At 42.6% G+C, this 18568-nt stretch overlaps 2 protein-coding genes across 6 annotated transcripts in view; one reads left to right on the top strand and one right to left on the bottom strand.

The window, feature by feature from the left end:
- The window catches only part of Plag1 (PLAG1 zinc finger), a 43064-nt gene extending 33036 nt beyond the window's left edge, over nucleotides 1-10028 (bottom strand). For both annotated transcript variants that reach the window (XM_048420347.3, XM_048420349.3), the window contains exon 1: nucleotides 9839-10028. The gene's annotated coding sequence lies outside the window, so the exon portion shown is untranslated. The remainder of the gene's footprint in view (nucleotides 1-9838) is intronic.
- A 407-nt stretch (nucleotides 10029-10435) lies between these two features.
- Nucleotides 10436-15432, top strand: Chchd7 (coiled-coil-helix-coiled-coil-helix domain containing 7). Of its 4 annotated transcripts, none has more exons than XM_048420361.2 (5): nucleotides 10436-10567; nucleotides 10992-11145; nucleotides 12848-12913; nucleotides 14332-14430; nucleotides 15295-15432. In XM_048420361.2, exons 3-5 carry the CDS (start codon nucleotides 12860-12862, stop codon nucleotides 15397-15399), a joined length of 258 nt encoding a protein of 85 aa, XP_048276318.1. In that variant the 5' UTR covers nucleotides 10436-10567; nucleotides 10992-11145; nucleotides 12848-12859; the 3' UTR covers nucleotides 15400-15432. The 4 variants fall into 4 exon arrangements, with proteins under 4 accessions (XP_048276318.1, XP_048276317.1, XP_087753211.1 ...); XM_048420360.2 differs by having other exon boundaries at nucleotides 10446-10567; nucleotides 11028-11145; XM_087897085.1 differs by lacking the exon at nucleotides 10436-10567 and adding an exon at nucleotides 10574-10734 and having other exon boundaries at nucleotides 11028-11145.
- Nucleotides 15433-18568: the final 3136 nt, after the last annotated feature.

Below are 18568 nucleotides of genomic sequence, written 5' to 3'. Positions count from 1 at the left end.
TTAAAATAATGTCAGCCGGTCTAGTTTTACCTTGAGGTTTCTATGAAGAGTAAGAAACGAGAAGCAAATAAATGTTTAAAAAGTTTCTCTGAAGGTGATAGCATTCCAATACTGATTCAAAATTTAATCACATTTTCATACCAGTTATTTTTTAAAAATTCAAAATGATATTTACGGAGCTGAAAAAAATGTCCAACCCTTCAACATGGGGATCATCACAGGACTGCCCAAGTGACGCTCTTGCGCTTGGCCTTCTCACAGGGGGTAGACAGCACACACACTGCAGGGATTTCCTTTACAGTTCCTGGGAGGGAAGGGCCACCAGTACACTCTGGCCTTAGAAGTTCAATATCGAAAATTAACCAACCTAAGCAATACTTTCCACTGCTACCATATAGAATTACATTGTTTACTGAAGCAAAGCTGTCCAAAACTCCTGAAAGAAACAGTGACCATCCAGAAATCAGGTGGCTTGGCTGTAAATCTGACTCAAATGAACTATGTCTGAGATCCTTCCTGTAAAACAAAGTTTAGATTTATAATATTTCTGAATCTACTTTCCCTTAGAAAGCACATACATTTTCCACCAATTCTATATATATGTATGCATATAAATATATTCACACAACACTCTCTAACCTGAGTGAATCAGTGAAACGTTAAGCCTCCAATTTTAATTCTTGCAACAAATTTATTACTTCTTAAATATGTTAATCTTGGCATTGACATAACCGTTCTACACCAACAAATGAATTTATAATTAGCTTTTGTATTCTGCTCATACTGAGACTCACTCAGTGCGTGCTGTACACCCGTTCAGTCTGAACTTCCTATCTCAGGCTGCTTGGAAAATGAAACAAGAAAGGTAAAAGCACACGGATGCTGCTGCGATCCAGCCCAAGTGTTTTATGGCTGAAGCACAGCATTAATACTTAAATACGACGATGATATAATTTAAAAGTCATGTTGGTCAGTGATTCACAGAACTTAACCAATCAAGTTAAGTTTCCTTTCCTCCTAAGCAGAAACAGTCTCTTTTTGTGTGCGATCGTTTTGGTTTTGCTTTTACTAGGAAGAACTTGTAATTATAACTTGGCTAAAATAAAAACTCTTATGACACTTCTCATCTTTACATGCTCGGGACCTCTGCTTTCTGATTTGACCAGTTTCAAGCCACACTTGAAGAACTCGCCCAGCGCTGCTTCATTTTAGTGAAACGGCAGATTAGACAGACAACAGCATTTACCTTTAGAGTTTTCCCAAATTTTCACTTTTGGCAGCCGAACACGGCAGTTGTGAGCTGCAGAACTTTTGAGACCTAGCTGGAGTGCAGCACCACACACAGAGGCAGGGCACACACAGGAGCGTCCGTGCTCATCTCCCTGCACGGTCCTGTCCCACGGGTGCTCCAGAACCTCACCACTGGCTAACACAGCAGCTGGGTGCCTGCCGCAGCACTGCCATACACAGGGTGGCAGCAGAGAGAGCACAGCAGAGCCAAGCAGCAAGCACACTTGGATGCCAAGGGGAGCACACCAGTGTGTCTGAATCCTGATTAGGAAAAAAGTTCGCAGACACACGGGCATTTTGGTTTTAATTAACAAGTTCCTTTTCATTCTGGCAGAGGGACCATGGGCTGCAGAAAGGCATTATGAGTCACCCTCGGGACGGGACCCGTTCTGCTCTCCTAAGCTGCTTTCTCCTTTGCTTGCTGTGACCAAGAAAGGGTGAATTGAGTATCATTTCATTCAAGTATGACACTGGGCCAATGTGGAGCCGAGCAGCTATATCTATAGCCATGTTCTGAGATAACCTGAGCCGTGGGCAAAGGTACTTCAGAACACGGCTCCCTTTTAAGAACAGAATGCAGTGAGAACAGGGGCACGCTTAAGAAATAAAAGTTTAATAAAACTGAATGGAGTTATAATATCCACAAAGAGGACTTTTGAAGAAAACACTCAGAACAGTGCCTTTACCCGGCACTGAAGCAGCACTGTCTGAGAAAACACGTAACAGTTAAAGCTCCCAAACACGGCAGATGTACAGCCGAACACCAGGCTATCTGTTAACACTTTTCTTTGAGAAACAACTAATATGATTGAAGATACTTAAGATCTTTGATGCAATTTTGGCCATTTAAAATATGTTTATTAACTGTCAAAGACAAATGCTTAAGACCTTTTGCAGACTGCCAGACTTTATTTTATTTTAACAATTACTTTGTTTACAAACTTCTAGGACTTAAAAGCATATTCAGAAACGAAAACAATTCTTTCGGCTAAAATTCTGTCGCTTTCAACAGTAAATCAATTTATTCAGATAAATATTTAAATCTCTCTTTTTTTCCAGTTAAGTTTATTATATGATGGTTTATTTTCATCTCAGTTTGGGTAACCAATTATGGCAACACATCTTCACATACAGTCCTTTAAACCATGATGCATGACAATTATTATTGAGGACTGCCTTATACCTTTCTTTAGAAGTCTGAAAGAAATCCTTGGGAAGGCTGACGTGCCCAGCCCACAGAGCAGACTGAAATTGGCTCTCTGCATGCCATCCCTTCTTAGGATGCATAGGTTTTGCTTCGGGAAAGTAGAGCGAATGTGGTCACCCAGTCCTACAGACCGATGCACACTGCACTCACCTGGACGTCTGCTCTCTGGAAACCTCTAACTCTGCCAAGAAAGAGCCAACAGGGCTGCTTCCACCACTACTGCTGTAACTATTTTCTCGGCCGTCCAGTTCTATCTTAATGCTGAGATCACACAACTTTCCGACAGTTTTCAAATAAAATATTAATATTAGAAGAGAAACACAACCAAGATAGAAATTTATGTAATTAAATTACCTCAGACAATAACAAATCACCAAAACACAGGAAAAACATTTTCTGACATTTACTTAAGCAGTTTTAAGGGTCTGAGGCTGAGGTTATAACCAGGTATACTGGACATACCACTGTTCATTTTAAGGACACGACAGGTCTTACCCATCACATGCAAAGTAGCAAAATTTCCATAAACTTATAAAAATTATAATTAAGTTTCAGGTCGAAGCAGAAGAGCTAATTTCTCTTCTCCAGAATGGAACCCTCATATAAATTGTCCTTAGAAAATGTAAAAGGCAACCTAAGAAAGGGAATACACTCTTATTTAAATGCTACTTTACTCCATTGCCTTAAGATGATACAATAGAATCTTTTATTGTAACTCCTTGGGCACTTTGAGAACTAATTTGGGCTCTGTAATTATAGCATTAAGACAATACAAGAAAATAAAACTAATTTACTGAGAAAAGCTAGCAGGCTAAAATTCAATCGGTGCTGTGTTGAACCTGCAAAGTTAAACAACCTTAAGCTTCCAGCTTTGGTTCCCTAAAGTTCTCTCCATCTAGAACAATCCATTGATGAATCTTCAGTGAAACAGAATGGACAACTACACTTTCTGATTCTGCCTTTTAGACAAAAGACTTAGAGTCCTCATTTAAAAATTGATTTTTAGTTTCCAAAAAAAAATGTATCCTAAAGATTCCAGTGCTCACTGATCAGACAGTAGATTTTTTTCCTTTTTACAGTGTGAGGCGGCAGCTCTTCAACTGCATCATTTACTGTGAGAATATTCTCATACTCAGACACAGTAACATAGAAAAACCATAAACAACCTACATGCAGTACACCAACACTGGTCTGGGACAATAGTTTAATATGAACAACTGAAAAGTGTAAAATGAGGCTCTCGTTCTCAAAACAGGTAGATCTCAAGACCCTGCAATGCACTATATCCACTGCAGGAAGGACTCAGAGCTGGCTGCAAAACTAAAGGTGAATTCTAGAGAACACAGAGAAGGCTTCAATTCTCCTTCAGAAAATCAATAGCTAATTAGTAAATGGAAAGAGAAACGTCTTTAATCAGCAGCGTACACCTTAAAATACTCTGAAAATCAAGTCTCATTTGTGGAACACTCTTATCTGCATCTTGTGAAAGGTTTTAAAGTGTTCTCAAGGTTGTAAGAAATTATTCAAATTGCCCCTAAAAATCCACAGAACAAAACTATTCTTAGAATGAGGCTTTGAAATTTATTTTACTAACCTAGAAAAGTTTTAAGCTTTCCAGTAAAGAACAAGGAAGGCAATTTTCAACGCCTCCTAAGGCTCTCAGACTATTTCACAGAACTACATATTTAAATCCTCTTTAAAATCTTTTTTAGAAACAGCAGAAAATGACTTTCTTCTTTTCTTTCTGTTAAAAAAAAGCATTTCAAATCATCACTACAAATCATTCGTAGAATTTAGTTTAATCCAAAGCTAAAGAGAGAAGGGGCAGAGGCTCTGAAGGTCTAATTTTAAAAAGGTGGTTACAAATTCAGCAATTTACACTAAAATTATTCTCTGATAAAATTCCCCAAATTAACACTCAGATATCCTTTTTGTAAACTTGTGATTTTTGCTTTATAGCTGGTTGTGCTTTATTCACATAAGCTGAATTTTAAGTTTATCATAATCACTATTTTATTCTGAAATTCTTATTTCTCCAGCCTCTCATCATTATTTTGAACATTTAGTTTACACTGATGTTGAGCACACTTCGATGGTCAGAAGTCTTATATTTAAATGGCACCAAAACCACATTTTGTTCTCTAGTATCTTCACATTTTAAGTTTTCTATGATTTTTAAATGAGAAAAACGTTCCATTTAAAAAACAAGGCAGAGGAATACTCCTAGCAAACTGATTTTGCTACCAGCCTGGGCTGCAGGAGCAGACAGTCAGCCTGTGCACGCACGCCCATTTCATAGGCAGTCCCCTCAGACCCCAACACAGACTCTGGGTAGTTTCAACACCAGGATCCTGCGGGGACTCTGTTTACAAGGCACACTGGGACCTTGAAACACTAACAATTTTAATGTCACATCACACTACTTCCCTTTTTAAAAAATGAGATATTATTTGTTTTATAACTTTTCTGTACTTTGATATGCATTATAAAAAGTAAAAGCCTTAAGAATAACAAACACCAATACATAAACAAAATCAGAACCCAAAAACATTCAAATGTCTCTGAGAGTTAGCATCACCATATCCTGGTCAATTCTCTCCTGTATGGAGGACACACAGACAGGAGGACACACCAGGTAGAATGCAAACCTCAGGGAGAAAGGCCAATAAATTGAAAAGTAAAATTCAAACTATGCCTCTCATAATTTCTACTGGGCTTTTCTGCAGACATATTTCTCATAATGTCAAATGTTAACACCTACACACCAACCTTTCATAAAAATTTATAATCTAGAAACACTCATTTACTTTCTCAAATTAAATCAGAAATTAGATTTTCAAATGAGATATAAATTTGCCCTGATATGAAGGAAAAGCATTAACAGCAGATTTCAGATTTGAGAGTTTCAAAAAAGTTAACAATGATATGATTACAAAAAAAAAGCAACAATAAATCACTTCTAAAGTGTCTTTGTGTTGGGATGGCAAAGAGCTCTTCTGCATGAGTTCTGAAATCTCAGGGAACCATGGACCCTGCCCTTGCACTGAACTTGTTTGTAAACACTTTTCTAAGCCTACCTAAACACTTACTAATTGCTTAAATATGCTGCCTACATTAATTCTTGTTAAAATTAAAGAAATTAAAGGTCTGCCTTTGTTTCCAAGCAGTGACAGACATGCTTTCAACATATTCAGTGTTTCAGAAAAAAATGTTTCTAAGGTTCTTCAAACACTTGAAATGATAGCTCAAGGGAGGGCTTCTGTCTTTCACCCTGAACAGATCCCACTTGCTTAGCTTTTGCCCAACAGACACACTTTTCTTCTTCGGAAACTCTCCCCCTCACATGTAACAGGTTAACTTTTTACATGTTAAATTCCCAAAGTAGAAAATTACAAATAATAATATCAAAATATTCCTAGAAGGATGAACATTCTGATTACACAACTTGAGAAAAATGATTACTGAAAACAAACTTCAAAGGCAGCCATAGACATAGATTTTGGTTGTCTGTTTTTTAAAATCCCAGTTACAATAGGAACATGACATTTAATTTAGAAACAACAATTTAATTCTTAGGTAAAATTCCAGGATACTATATGAAAATGTATTTAACAACAATAAAGACTCTAATAACAATGAAGGAAAATTCCCATATTTGATTGATATTAAAACATAAACAGCATTCTTAAAATTTCCAACTATATTGATAGACAAATTCACTATTTTAGATATAAAATATATTTACTGAAATATTTTGATTATAATAAATACACAGATATGGAGTTTTATCAGTAGTAGCCCACACTCACTAAATCATCTACCACCGCAGAAAAATTCTTTTAAGAATTCTGAATAGCAACACTGGGCATCTAAGTCTCAGACAGGAATCTAAATCGGTGAGGTTTCTCTGACCTTAAGTGGAGCGGGAGATACCCTTAGATAATTTTGTAAACTGGTATAATTTAATAGGACTTCCAGACAAAGGACGTTCAACAGGTAGGATTTCTAAGGCATCAGAAAACCTTAAAAACCAATTCAATCCAGCTATTGTGACACTCTCTATCTAAACGAGACTCTAAGACTCACAGGTTTTAATCTGGGCATTCTGAGCACATTTTCTAATTTAGAAAAGTAACTGGCTGTACAAAACCCAAACATAAAGTTTATATCACTCTATATGAGAAAGAATAACCTTTAATAGGAGAAGTTCTGTTGAAGCTGACAATGAAGAATGGAACCCTATTTTTTAAGCGCCCAAACAACTTAATAGCTCAATGAGCTAACAACCAAAAGCAAAAACCTGCCTTGACTTTGACTGACATTGAATATATTGGTATTAGTATTTGGTTTGTCGAAGTGACAACTGTTCAGCATCCAAAAGTCTGGTGCATTTTAAGCACAAAGCACAATCCTGACTACTTATAGTCAAAGTAACTATCTTAAGCCAAAACACAATGAAAATGCAAAATAAACTTCAGAGGTTTTCGAAGTGATGCAGGAATTTCTGAACCCTTTGGACAGAAGGTTAGAGTGGGGAGGGGCTATCTTCTTCAATGATACTTTAATCTCTTTTCAAGCCATTATGATATAATAATGATTTGTGACACTGTGTTTTCTTTAGTGACTTCTTAGAAAGCTGTGGCTGTTTCCCAAGTGGGAAACCACAGGATGATGCTCGCAGGACACTGACAGAATTCTCGTGAAGGTATTTACAGAAAGGTGCTGAGAAATGTTCAGTTAGAAACAGGAACTAACACACAATGGACTTCAAAATAATAACTTTCATACAGTATGGCAAAAGAGAACATTGCCTAAGAAGCCCAGAAATTCAGTTCTAACTCGGATCTATTTCTACAAACTGTAAAAAACAAAGCAACACAGAGATGTAGTTCCCAAACTCCATATGCCTGTGGAAACCGAATGTGAGTTGTTTCCAGTCCAGATCAGTCTTCATCTCAAGTACCAGTACAGTTAACAATGTACACATTTGACCTTTTGAAAATACTGTGGCCATCGAAGGCACAAGAGCCGATGGGGGCTAAAGATCAGTAAACATTTCCTGTTAAACACAAATCACTTCAACTGAAAAGATGCAAATTGATAGGTTTCAGGATTTTCAAGCATTTTCACTTCCAAAGGGTAAAGTTACAACATATGCATAGGGTGGACTTGAAAAATGGATGTATATGTAAAGTTTTCCATGGTCTTCACGAGAGCCACTCCCGCCTCCCCAGAAATGCCTACTGCTTACAATGTTAAAGAATCTTCACCACTTTTCCTGTAATTTTCAACCAGAAGTCCTCAATGTACCTGAAGCCAAACTGAATATTAGGTATTTTACAAAATGGCTGTAAACCCCCATTAGGGGCATACATGGCTCTTTGATCTCACTGCACAGAATGCATAACTGTTCAATAATGCTATACCATTACACCACACACCTTCAAGTATTTCCATTTTTTCCACAATTCCTTCCAAAATCAGCTTCCAGAGAAAAGCAATGTAACATGAAAAGTTTCTGGGAGGGCTCGTTACATAAAAGAACAGCGTGGATGAGAACTAAGCCACACACATATCCATCTTCTGCCCGGCTTGTTTACCCCTCCTCTCCCTCCATACTCCTAAACGTGGGTGCACTCAGTAATGGAAAGAGAAGGCTCTTCCATCAGCACACACTTCCAGCACCTCTGCCTTTGGTCTGCAGACAGTAAGTCTGCGTAGGTGATGCAAACCCTAAGAAAAGAGAGGCTGTCCCTTTAAAATGCCCTGCTCTGTCCCAGATCCCACGTGGAACCAACATCAGCAGCACTTTCCCACTACCATCAATGTGATGTAAGAGGCACCATCCTTTTAGATACATAAACCCAGAAACCCTCAGTCCAACATTCCTTAGTGAGGGCGAACAGGTGAAGCAAACGTGTCAGGAAGGGAGAAGCCAAACAACTCCCCACCCCTCCCCAGAAGGTTCGCCAGTCTCGCCCTCCAGTCTCTCTGGGCAACAGCACCTTTCCACCCCTCCTCTGGAGAGCCCAGTTTAAAGAAAGGAGGGAGCCACTAACAAAACCTGAGGCATAAATGCGACGAAAATGCAATCTAAAGCCGCAAAGGTTTATTCTTCCAATCACACACATTAACTCTATTAAGAAAATGGCATCACTTTCTTTCCTACCAAAAAAAGCAAACCCCGCAAAGATCATTAAAAGGGAGTTATAAAATAGCAAATATCGTGTTTATCTTATCTCAGATCAGTCCACATTACCAATAAGTTTAGCAGTTTCTGCACTACCACCTCCCCCTCCCTCCCCCTGCTTCTCTTGCATTGGATTTTCACGTTTTCTCATTGTCGGTGGAGTTATAAAAGGCTTTTGCCCTTCGAAAGTTTTAAAAAATAAATAAATATTAACTCCTTGGTCCCTGCAAAGTCAAAATGGACTTCAGGGGAAAGGCGGTTCACACTTTTACCTTTAGCGAGAAAGGGGGGAGCATCCCGGATTTTTAGGGATTTTTTGCGATTTTTTAACAATTTTTATTTGGTTATATGCCTGAGTTCTCCCTCCATTTTGGTTGTTTATGATACTGACAACAAGCTGTCCCTGCTCCGTCCCGATCTCCTGCTTTCATTTAGCACCCCCTCCCCCTACGCCCCCGCCGCCACCCTGCTGGGTCCGGCGCCCCGCGGACCCCGCACCCCGACTCGGCTATCCCACCTGGGCAGAGGGCAAAAACAAATGCATTTCTCCAGAAAAGAAAAACCTCTTCGGAAAAGGGGGCAAAGTTACCCCAAGTCACTCCCAGTGCCCCCCAAATATTGCCGACCGCGGGTCTCCGCCAGGCCCTTTGGGAAGCGACCTTCCCCCGGGATGTTTTGGTGGAAAATGCGGAGAGTTTCCTCTCAAAACCGAATTTATATTAATTTTTCCCTTATTTTTCGGGTCTCTAATGTCTTCCGCTCTCGCTGCTGCCGCTGCCGCTGTCACAATATTCACAGTACCAGAGAGGAGGAGGAGGAGGAGGAAAACTTTTCAAACTTTCCAGACCCTGAATAAAAGGGTTTTTTTTTTTCCCACCGACCTCACCTTCGGGTCCCCAGACGCGTAGCCCCCTGCCCTGTCAGCAGCGACCTCGGGAGTCCTCGCAGCCCCGCCGCACGATTTTATTTGATTTTTTATTATTATTTTTCTCTCTGGGGTCCTGAGCAGGGGCTGGGAGTAGCACAAACTTTTCCTCCTCCTGCCGCCGCCGCGGCTCCTCTGCCCCCTCGGCTAGTCCCATAATTTAAATAACCCTGATATTCCTCCCGCTAAACGCCTCCCCGCCGTCCCGGACCCCGGGAGAACTCACCGCGGGGCTTTAACATCCTCCCTCCGGCCCGTCCGCCGCCTTTACACCGCCCGCGGAATTTCTAATAATTTTTTTCTCATATTTCGGGCTGGACGCGGCGGGCCTGGAAATTGTTTCCTTACGCCTCTTTCCAGCAGCCATTGTAGTGTATGCGCTGCCCCTGCAGCTCAACTTGCAGCTGCCGCCGCCGCTGCCGCCGCCGCCGCCGCCGCCGCCGCCGACGTCGCGCCCACTGCCGCCTCCCCCCGCCCGCTCGGCCGCCGCCCCCGCCCCGCGCCCGCCCGCTGGCCCGCCCTGGCCCCCGCCCGCCGCGGGGCCCGCCCCCCGCCCGCTCCGCCCCAGGTCCGGCCAATCCGTGAGGCCGCCGCCGGGTTCCGGCAGATCCATTGGTTGTGGGGCTGCCCGTCAGGCAGAAGTGTTAAGAGCGAGGCTGTAGGGCGGGGGGCGCGGTGGGGCGGAGCGAGGGCGGGGTCTCACACCGCCCCACCCACTCCCCCTGCCTGGGCTCTCCTCCCACCGCCCGGGGGCGGAGCGAACAGCGCCCGCCCCCACCGCGCAGAGTCCCGCGCGCCTGTCAATCTGGCGGCGGCGCGCGCGGATTGGACGAGCCGAAACGGGGGGCGCGGGGGCAGCATGTTGGGGTGCGCGCTACTTAAGGTCCTGCTGCGTGAGCCACTGACGTGTTTGGAGCTGGAGCCGGCTCGGGTGCTGGCGGAGTTGCGACCGGTGGTGAGTGGTCTCCGGCCCCTCCTTCCCTCCACCGCAGGCCCCGGACCACACTAGCCGAGGAGCCCGACCCTAGTTCGCGGCGCCACATCGTCTCCGGCGTGCCCCGCTGTCGCTGCTCGCGCTACGCGATCCGTCCGGCTAGGGCAGCGGAAGGTGACCCCATGCAGGTCTGGACACCCCGGATAGTGTCACTCTCTGCCCTGCCCTCCCCGGGTCCCCGCGCTCTGCTGCCCGCCCCCCCCCCCCCACTTCCCAGCCCCCGTGTCGTGTTCACCTGTGCCCGGTGTCCACAGTCGGACACTGCGGAGCGACACCCCGGAAGGCGATGCGGTCCGGGAGTCGCGTGCGTTGGGCTCTCCTCCGATCTCCCAGTTCTCGGGGTGGTGTGTACTTTGACTTTATGTCCCTGATCCTCTGTACCCAGGTTTACAGCGTGGTGTGTTTCTGCTTCCGGATTTAGCTCTCAGACCAGACTCTGAGCAGCCTAGGGGCCTGGACGTGTTCAGTAACGCTCCCTTCCCCCACCACGGATCAAAGCTACGAGGAGAGTGGGAATCCGACATCAGGAACTCTTTTTGGTAAGCAGTTTGCCCCTTAGAGTAGATCTTAGAGTTATTCCTCACGTGTGCTGTAGGTTTGCAACCTTCCCTCAAACCTTTGATTTTCTTTCTTTCTTTCTGAATATCCATCCACTTGGAAGTAGTAGAGCGTTGTAACAGTTGTTCACTCCTGAATCTTCAAAGAGTAAGCAGATAAGGCCTCTTCAGCAGGGCACTCCATCTCGCCCTTCAGAAGCACTCCGTGTAAACTGACATATCCTCTTCCTGAACAGTTCACACAGGATTCATGTGAAGGAGGAGGCATTCAGAAATCCATGTTTAAAGTGACTTGTGTTTAGAATCCAGAATAAAAGACAATGAAATGGGAATAGCTCGAAGTAGCAAATTTGATGCCTGTGTTGTGTAGGTATTTTTAAAGATTTTTTCTGGCAGATGATACTGACATAGAACAGAATCCCTTTGTGGTTAGGACATAGTTTGAGTTCTATTTGTGTCTGATTGTTGCTGAGATTGTTATATACCTGGTGTATGAAGAATCAAGCAGAGTTCTGTGAAGACATGACAGGATAGATATGAAAGAGAAGGTGGTAAATTTCCTTAGTCCCGTTACTTCTCTTAGGAAGAGACAATTGTATAAAATTCTGCCCTCCGAGGAGGAAAAGCTTCTAGATACAGTTGGACTCTGTACTGAGTTTCTGTCAAGATGCTTCTATTGGCTGGATATTTTCAATGAAGGTCATGAAATAAAATAATTATTTGGTAATTATTGAAAGTTAAAGAACTGAAGAAGAATCAGAACCATCCTTTCTATCCCACGGAAGAGTTGGACTCCTTTAGCCTAGACATCCGGCTGTTTCTCAGTATAGAAGGAACTGGATAGGGTGACCATTGACTGAGAATACATTCACTTGTCTGGAGTTCAGGGCCTTCAATTACTTTTTCTGAAGATATATTATTTCTTTGAACGTTTTTGTCACGTTTCATACAAAAATTCTGACTTCTGAAAATACCCATACATGTTTTTTTGTTTGTTTGTTTGTTTGTTTTAAATTCAGTGGCATTGTGAACTTCATACTGTCTTGTTTCTCTGGAATCTACTTTGATTTTTAGGTAGAAAAATGATTAAAGTTGGGCAGGATTTGGACACGTATGCCACATCAGCGCCTTATGCTTAGTACAGGGATATTTTTCAAAGATGATGGGCTGTGTATTAATGCCATATCAAAATATTGAAACAAATAAAGATCACTCTGAAATAGCTGTGACTACTGCTATTTTCTTTGAAGAGAATTGTCACCAGTTTCCCATGAACTGGAGTCTGAGGAGCCGTTGTCCTGAGCCATGACCGATAGATAGCCTTACTTCCTGAAGTGTGGTCCTCTGCTTGGGATAGCTGACTGGCTCTCAGGGAAGTGTGCTGTCTTTAATCAATCCAGACTTCTTGCAGAACTGTGTGTCTAAGATTCCAGTTGGAAAATTACTGAGCCACAGTAGCATTCCCTGACTTCCTCCAGCCCAGGGGAGTTGCATTGAAGTAGAGGTAGCGCTGGAAGAAAACTCTGCATTGGAGCGCTAACCGAGCAGTAGCTTGGCTTTTAGAGATACTCACTGTGCTCTGTTGTTTACTAAAGTACCTTCTGCTTAGAGAGTTAAGTTTTCCATGCTTGTGACATTTTCTGGTCATTTCCTTCTGATCTGTTTTTCTCCCACGTGCCTTCAGTGAGAAGACAAGATGCCCCTGGTCACACGGCGCCTGAGGGACCCTGACATAAACCCTTGCTTGTCGGTAGGGTGGTTTGTTTTTCATTGTCGTGAGTGTTAACTTGGGAAAACCGCTCTTAATTTTGTTGGCATTTGTTTCAGACAGTTATTGAATAAAGTATATTCTATGAAAAAGGTATTCCTGGCCAGTGTATTTTATTTCACTATGACATTTAAAAATGACCAAAATGTAGCTAACAAAGACTCTTTTCTTCAGTTTTGCTTAGTTGTGAAGTAAGCCGCGTTTGGTTGTCACTGTAAGCTTGGCCAGCATATGTAATGCCAAGGAAAATCTTGAAACCTAAACGTGGTACAACACAGCAAACTCTTAAAAACAATGATTTTAATCACAACAGTTATTTAATCTGAGACAGCCTGGCTGAGTCATAGGGTGACGGTACAATTAGCTTATTTTAAGCTTAATGGTTCTCACAAAGGTATCTTAAAAACAACATTGTGTTGAAATAATAACCTTTTGTTCACATTAATTGGGTATAACTTGTAACACTCTGTTGTGTCCTTGCCACTCGTGAGAAATACAATATAAATGTCATCATATTGTTGCCATGCGGAGCACTAACACACCATTCTGTATGGACTTTTCATACATGCACACTATACAGTATATATCCATTGGTCTGTATTTTTTGTTTCCAACAACTTTATTAAGTATGCAAATATTGTTTAGATAAGTTATATTTCTTAGAATGGTGAAACCGATTGCCTGCCTATTGGAAACTTTATTTTGATAACTTCTCATAGCCATACCTTTTTTTTTTTTGAAGCTTGTTGTCCAAACCGCTTCTAGTTCAGACAGCTTAAGTTTAATTACCAGTGCTACCGACTTCATTTCAAACACGTGGCCCTGTGCTGCTAACTTTCTTTTTGAAGTCACATTAATGATAACTATTAAAACTGCATATGTAACAGTTCACTTGCGTAATGGAGTGAACGATAGCCAAAAATGCATCTAGATGAATGCTGTTAATTTAGGTTGCCTTGATGTAGATCACTTACTTGTGCAATTTACTTGGAATCTCAAAATGAGCGTTAAGATCAAACATCAAGTCAAAATGAAAATTGGGGAAAGCCAGGAGCACGCCGTGAGCTGGGAGACAGGTTTCTCCCACTTGCTGTGAAGCAATGCTCCGCATGGTAGATCTTGCTTCAGCTTCTGGGACAAATGACCACAGTCAGTGCTTTGGCTCAGACTCGTGTGATCAGGTACTTAGAAAACTGGCCCGGACTGGAAAAAAAGATGTCTTTTTAAGTTGAGTGACTTTTGAAATAGTTGGCTATATTATTTGGGTTTTATAAGTCTACCCACTAAAATATGAACAAAAATAAACCATTTCCCATCTGCTCAGAGGGGAAGCCTTTGTGTTTGGGTCTTTTTTAGATCACATTCCACATTTTAAATGACGACTCTCTTACATATTTAAGGAATCTGATGCTTCTACCAGATGTATGGATGAAAATAACTATGACAGGGAAAGATGTTCAAATTACTTCTTGAAGTACAAAAACTGCCGGCGATTCTGGGTAAGCCCACTTTGGCACGCTTCTGGTAAAACTCTGCTCTTGGCTCTTGATTGAAGCTGATATCAATCAATAACCCATATTCTTTCCAATAATGGCTGGAGGGAAATTTAACCTCCAACCTTACCTCCCGTGTAGTATTTCAACACTATGGGGTCCTTGAGAGACTGTTTCATTCTAGTGTAAGTTTCAATATAAATAAGTCTTCCTAAGGAAGTATCTGTAATCATAAAACAACATTGTTATAAATTTGTGTTTCCTGGAGAGGAGGAGAAAGTATAGTTTACCCTGATATCATACATCTCCTTAGACTTTTGTTTCTGTCTCTTTTCCCACAGCAATCACAGTGTTAAAATGTAATTAATACGTTGATAATTCATTTGTTTCCTTGAGAACCATAGCCAGTTCCTTCCTTTTCTTTTTCTGATAATTAGTCTCATTTAATCATGCCTAGCTTTTGTAGGTGAACTGTATACACTCTTGTGTATGTGCTTCATGGCCTGTTCCTACCCCACTCCTGCTGATGTTTTCTGTGGGGACAATCACTTCAGTGCCAGTAAATGTTAGTAGATTGAAACATCCAGAGTTCTAGAAGTAGGTTTTGGAGTTTTAAAACTTTGGTTTCACCCAGCACTTGGGAAACCGAGGCAGGCGGATCTCTGTGAGTTCAAGGCCAGGCTGGCCTACAGAGCTAGTTCCAGGACAAGTTCTAAAGCTACACAGAGAAACCCTATCTTGGGAGTGGAGGGAGGGAAACCCTTAGGTTTTAGAATTTTTTTTTTTGAAGAAACAATGGAAAATTACTGGCAAGTTATTGCCATTTAATACATGACTGATTTTGATGTTTTCTTTTATGCCTATACACAGAATTCTGTCATGATCCAAAGAAGACAAAATGGAGTTGAGCCATCTATGCCTACAGCAGCAGAAAGAGATGAAATTTTGCGAGCAATGCAAAAGATGCCTTATTGACTGTCTGCATTAAAATTGTTTTTATAACTTGAAGCAGATGACTTTTATTTTTTTATCAATGATTACTGAGATCTTAAGACTATACTGGTTTCATCCCAGCAATTTTGAGTTGTACAAGGTGAGGCAGAAGTTCAGTTAGCCTGTCTCTTTGGTGTTTGCTTTCAGTGCGGTGACAAGAATATGCTATTTCTATGCTGCCCCTGATAGAAGGACCGCTGTGGGGAAGGGCTGTGGGAACTGAGCCGTCTTTGGCCCAGAAAGAGACTTAACATGAGAACAGACTCCTGGGGCTGTTATGTAGGTGGAGTTTCTGAGGAAAGGGATTGATGCAAGCATCACTATGGTGGCCGGGAAGGGGACCGTGATGAGTTGAAGAATATCCTGTGTTGAAAATGAGTAGAGATGAGGTGGAGAGGGGATTGGCAAGGTGCATTGTGGGTGGATGTGTGGTGGGCTGCAGACCTGGTCTCCCCGAAGTCTTCGTCCTGCTGCACCCGCCATCTTTAAGGTTAATGCATTCACTAGGAGGTCAGTGGTCACGAGAAGAACCATCCTTTAAGGAAAGGCTTGATGAGTCCATGATTCTGGTGAAAATTTACGAGTTTTTTGATCACCTAAAGCTATAGGACTGGTTCTTAGATGACAGTAATAGGCAAAGAAGAAATGGACCTTCCCAGAAGTAGGATTTCTAGTTTCAGGGTGAGAGCGCATGCAGCTTACGGGGTTTATTGGATAAATCAGCGTGGGCAAGCTTCACTTCTTTCAATGACAACAAATAATGGAATGTTTGGTGTTCACTGGATGATGCAGGGGCCCTCCTTATTCCCACCGCTCTTTCATAGTTTGTTCCGTATTTAATAATAGTGTGTTTTAGGAAGTGCAGGCAAACTGTTGTGTCCCTTTCCGTCACCTGGTCCTGAATCAAGAGCATCAGTAGCTACTGACAACAAAATCTCCAGCCGTAAACCAAGCTCAGAAATGTCTAAACCAGATGGCATTTATCATTTTATTTTATTTTTGAGACAAGGTCTTGCTGTGTAGTCCGGCCTGGCCTGGAACTTGGTGGTCCTCACACCTCAGCCTTCTGACACTGGGATAACGTGAGCTACCACATCGGGCTTAACCTGATTGTTGGATGTGATTCTGTTTGAGTAAAAATGGATGGAGAATATTTTGTGGGGCAGAATTTGGGGGAGTAGCCAATTAATGTTTGGTTTGACTTGAGGCCCATACCAGGAGAGGGAGCCCATGCCCTACACTGCCTGGATGGCCAGGAACCAGAGACTGGCTAGCACAGAGACCTGGGATTGCTACCTTGTCTGGTCATCACCAGAGAGGCTGCCTCGGGCGGCAGATGGAGGAGGTGCAGAGACTCACAGCCACATATGAGGAGAAAGAGTCTAAGTCAGAGGTCTCTATCAGGCCCCTCTCCTCAGAGGTTGAGGCGCCCTGTGGAGCAGTGTGAAGAAAGACTAGGAATTAGAGGAGATGGAGGACATACCCCTCTAAACTAAGCAGGGCTCGCATGGGCTTACACAAGCTCACGTGGCCTCACGTGGACTCACAGAGACGGAAATGGCAAGCACAGGACCAGATGGGTCTGCATCATGCCCTCTGCACATATGTTATGGCTGTTAGCTTGGTATTCTTGTGAGACTCCAAGCAGTACGAGTGGGTGTATCTCTGGCTCTTTAACCTGCTCTTGAGACTCTCTTCCTCCTAATGGATTGCCTTGTCTAGCCTCAGTATCAGGGCTCTCGCCTTGTCTTATTATTTCTTGTCCTGTTTGACTGTTGTCTCTTGGAGGTCTGCTCTTTTGTGAAGAGGAGACAGGTGGAATATATCTGGAGGAGGAGAGATGGGGGTGAAGAACTAGGAGGAAGGGAGGGCGGGGAAATTGTGGTTGTTGTGTATTGTGAGAGAAGAATATTTTCAATTAAAAAAAAGATACAACATTTTGGGTTGACTTCTGTGAAAGTGATGAATTCAGGTAGAGTTTCAGAAGAGTTATTACTTACTTATATGACCTTTTCAATACATGTAAGCATATTCCCTGGTCTAGAATTTTAGCATCACCCCTATATGCTTGTTAGAATTCAAATGCACGTGACTGAGGTACCTTCTTAACATATCAAAACAGACTGGGTTGCCAGGTTCTCCCAGCATCTTTCAGTCCCTCCCTGTTACATGGTCCTCCTGACTGCCATGCCCCACTCCCTACCCTAAACTCCAGCCCAGGTATTTGGGCTTCTCTCCCCAAGCTGCCTTTCCCTATATAATTACCTGGCACTATGGTCTACCCTTTACTCTTATGGCCTCTTGGTTCTGTTCCTCTCCCCTCTTCTCATATGGCCTGGCTCCCGGATGTCTCTGCCTCTGACTATGCTCTCCCTCTTGTCTATAATAAACTTGCTCCTCCATTATAAGCAGTCATGTCCTTTTTTTGTGTGTCTTTCTTCATTCATCCGATGCTGAAACCCAGGAATGGTATAAACGAGTTCCCTTCCAAGGAACTCAGCCACTCCAAACCAAGCTGCTGATTAGACTCTTACAGGGTATGTATGGCTCATTTGTTTCTGCTGACTTCCGCTGCCCACAAAATTTGGTTCCAATATCGAGAGTTCAATTGTTCAGCAGCTGCTTCCTCTACTTGTTTTTCTCACTATTTGTCTCCCATCTGAGCGTCTCTCTGGGCTCTGCCCTGCTCTGTCCTCCATGTGGGCACTTATGTGTTTCTCTGGCCCCTGCAGCCTACTATGCCTCTGGCCTGCTACATCCATCTGTACTTCTTTTCCTTCTGCTCTCTCCCTCGTCTCCTCTACTGGATAAGTGCCACTGTGGAGCTCCCTGTTTTGTCTCCTTTTACTATGGAAATCACACTGGTGTGCTCGGAAGCTCCTCTTGCCCCCACTGGGCTCCGATCACAAGGAGGCTGGATGCCTTTCTGTTGTAGAATATTATTTTAAGATGTGCTACGTTTGTTTATGCTGTGAAACATTCGTTCAGTGATGTGAAGATGTTTCGTATTCTTTTACGTTGCATTTGTTTAACTCTGTGAAGCTGTGTTTCTTTGCCTGTTTAAAACACCTGATTGGTTTAATAAAGAGCTGAACAGCCAATAGGTAGGAAGGAGAAAGGATAGGTGGGGCGGTCAGGCAGAGAGAATAAG

This window comes from Myodes glareolus, chromosome 16, assembly GCF_982192425.1.
Source record: "Myodes glareolus chromosome 16, mMyoGla1.1, whole genome shotgun sequence".
In the NCBI taxonomy this organism is placed as follows: Eukaryota; Metazoa; Chordata; class Mammalia; order Rodentia; family Cricetidae; genus Myodes; species Myodes glareolus.
This window is presented reverse-complemented; position numbering and strand designations above follow the sequence as displayed.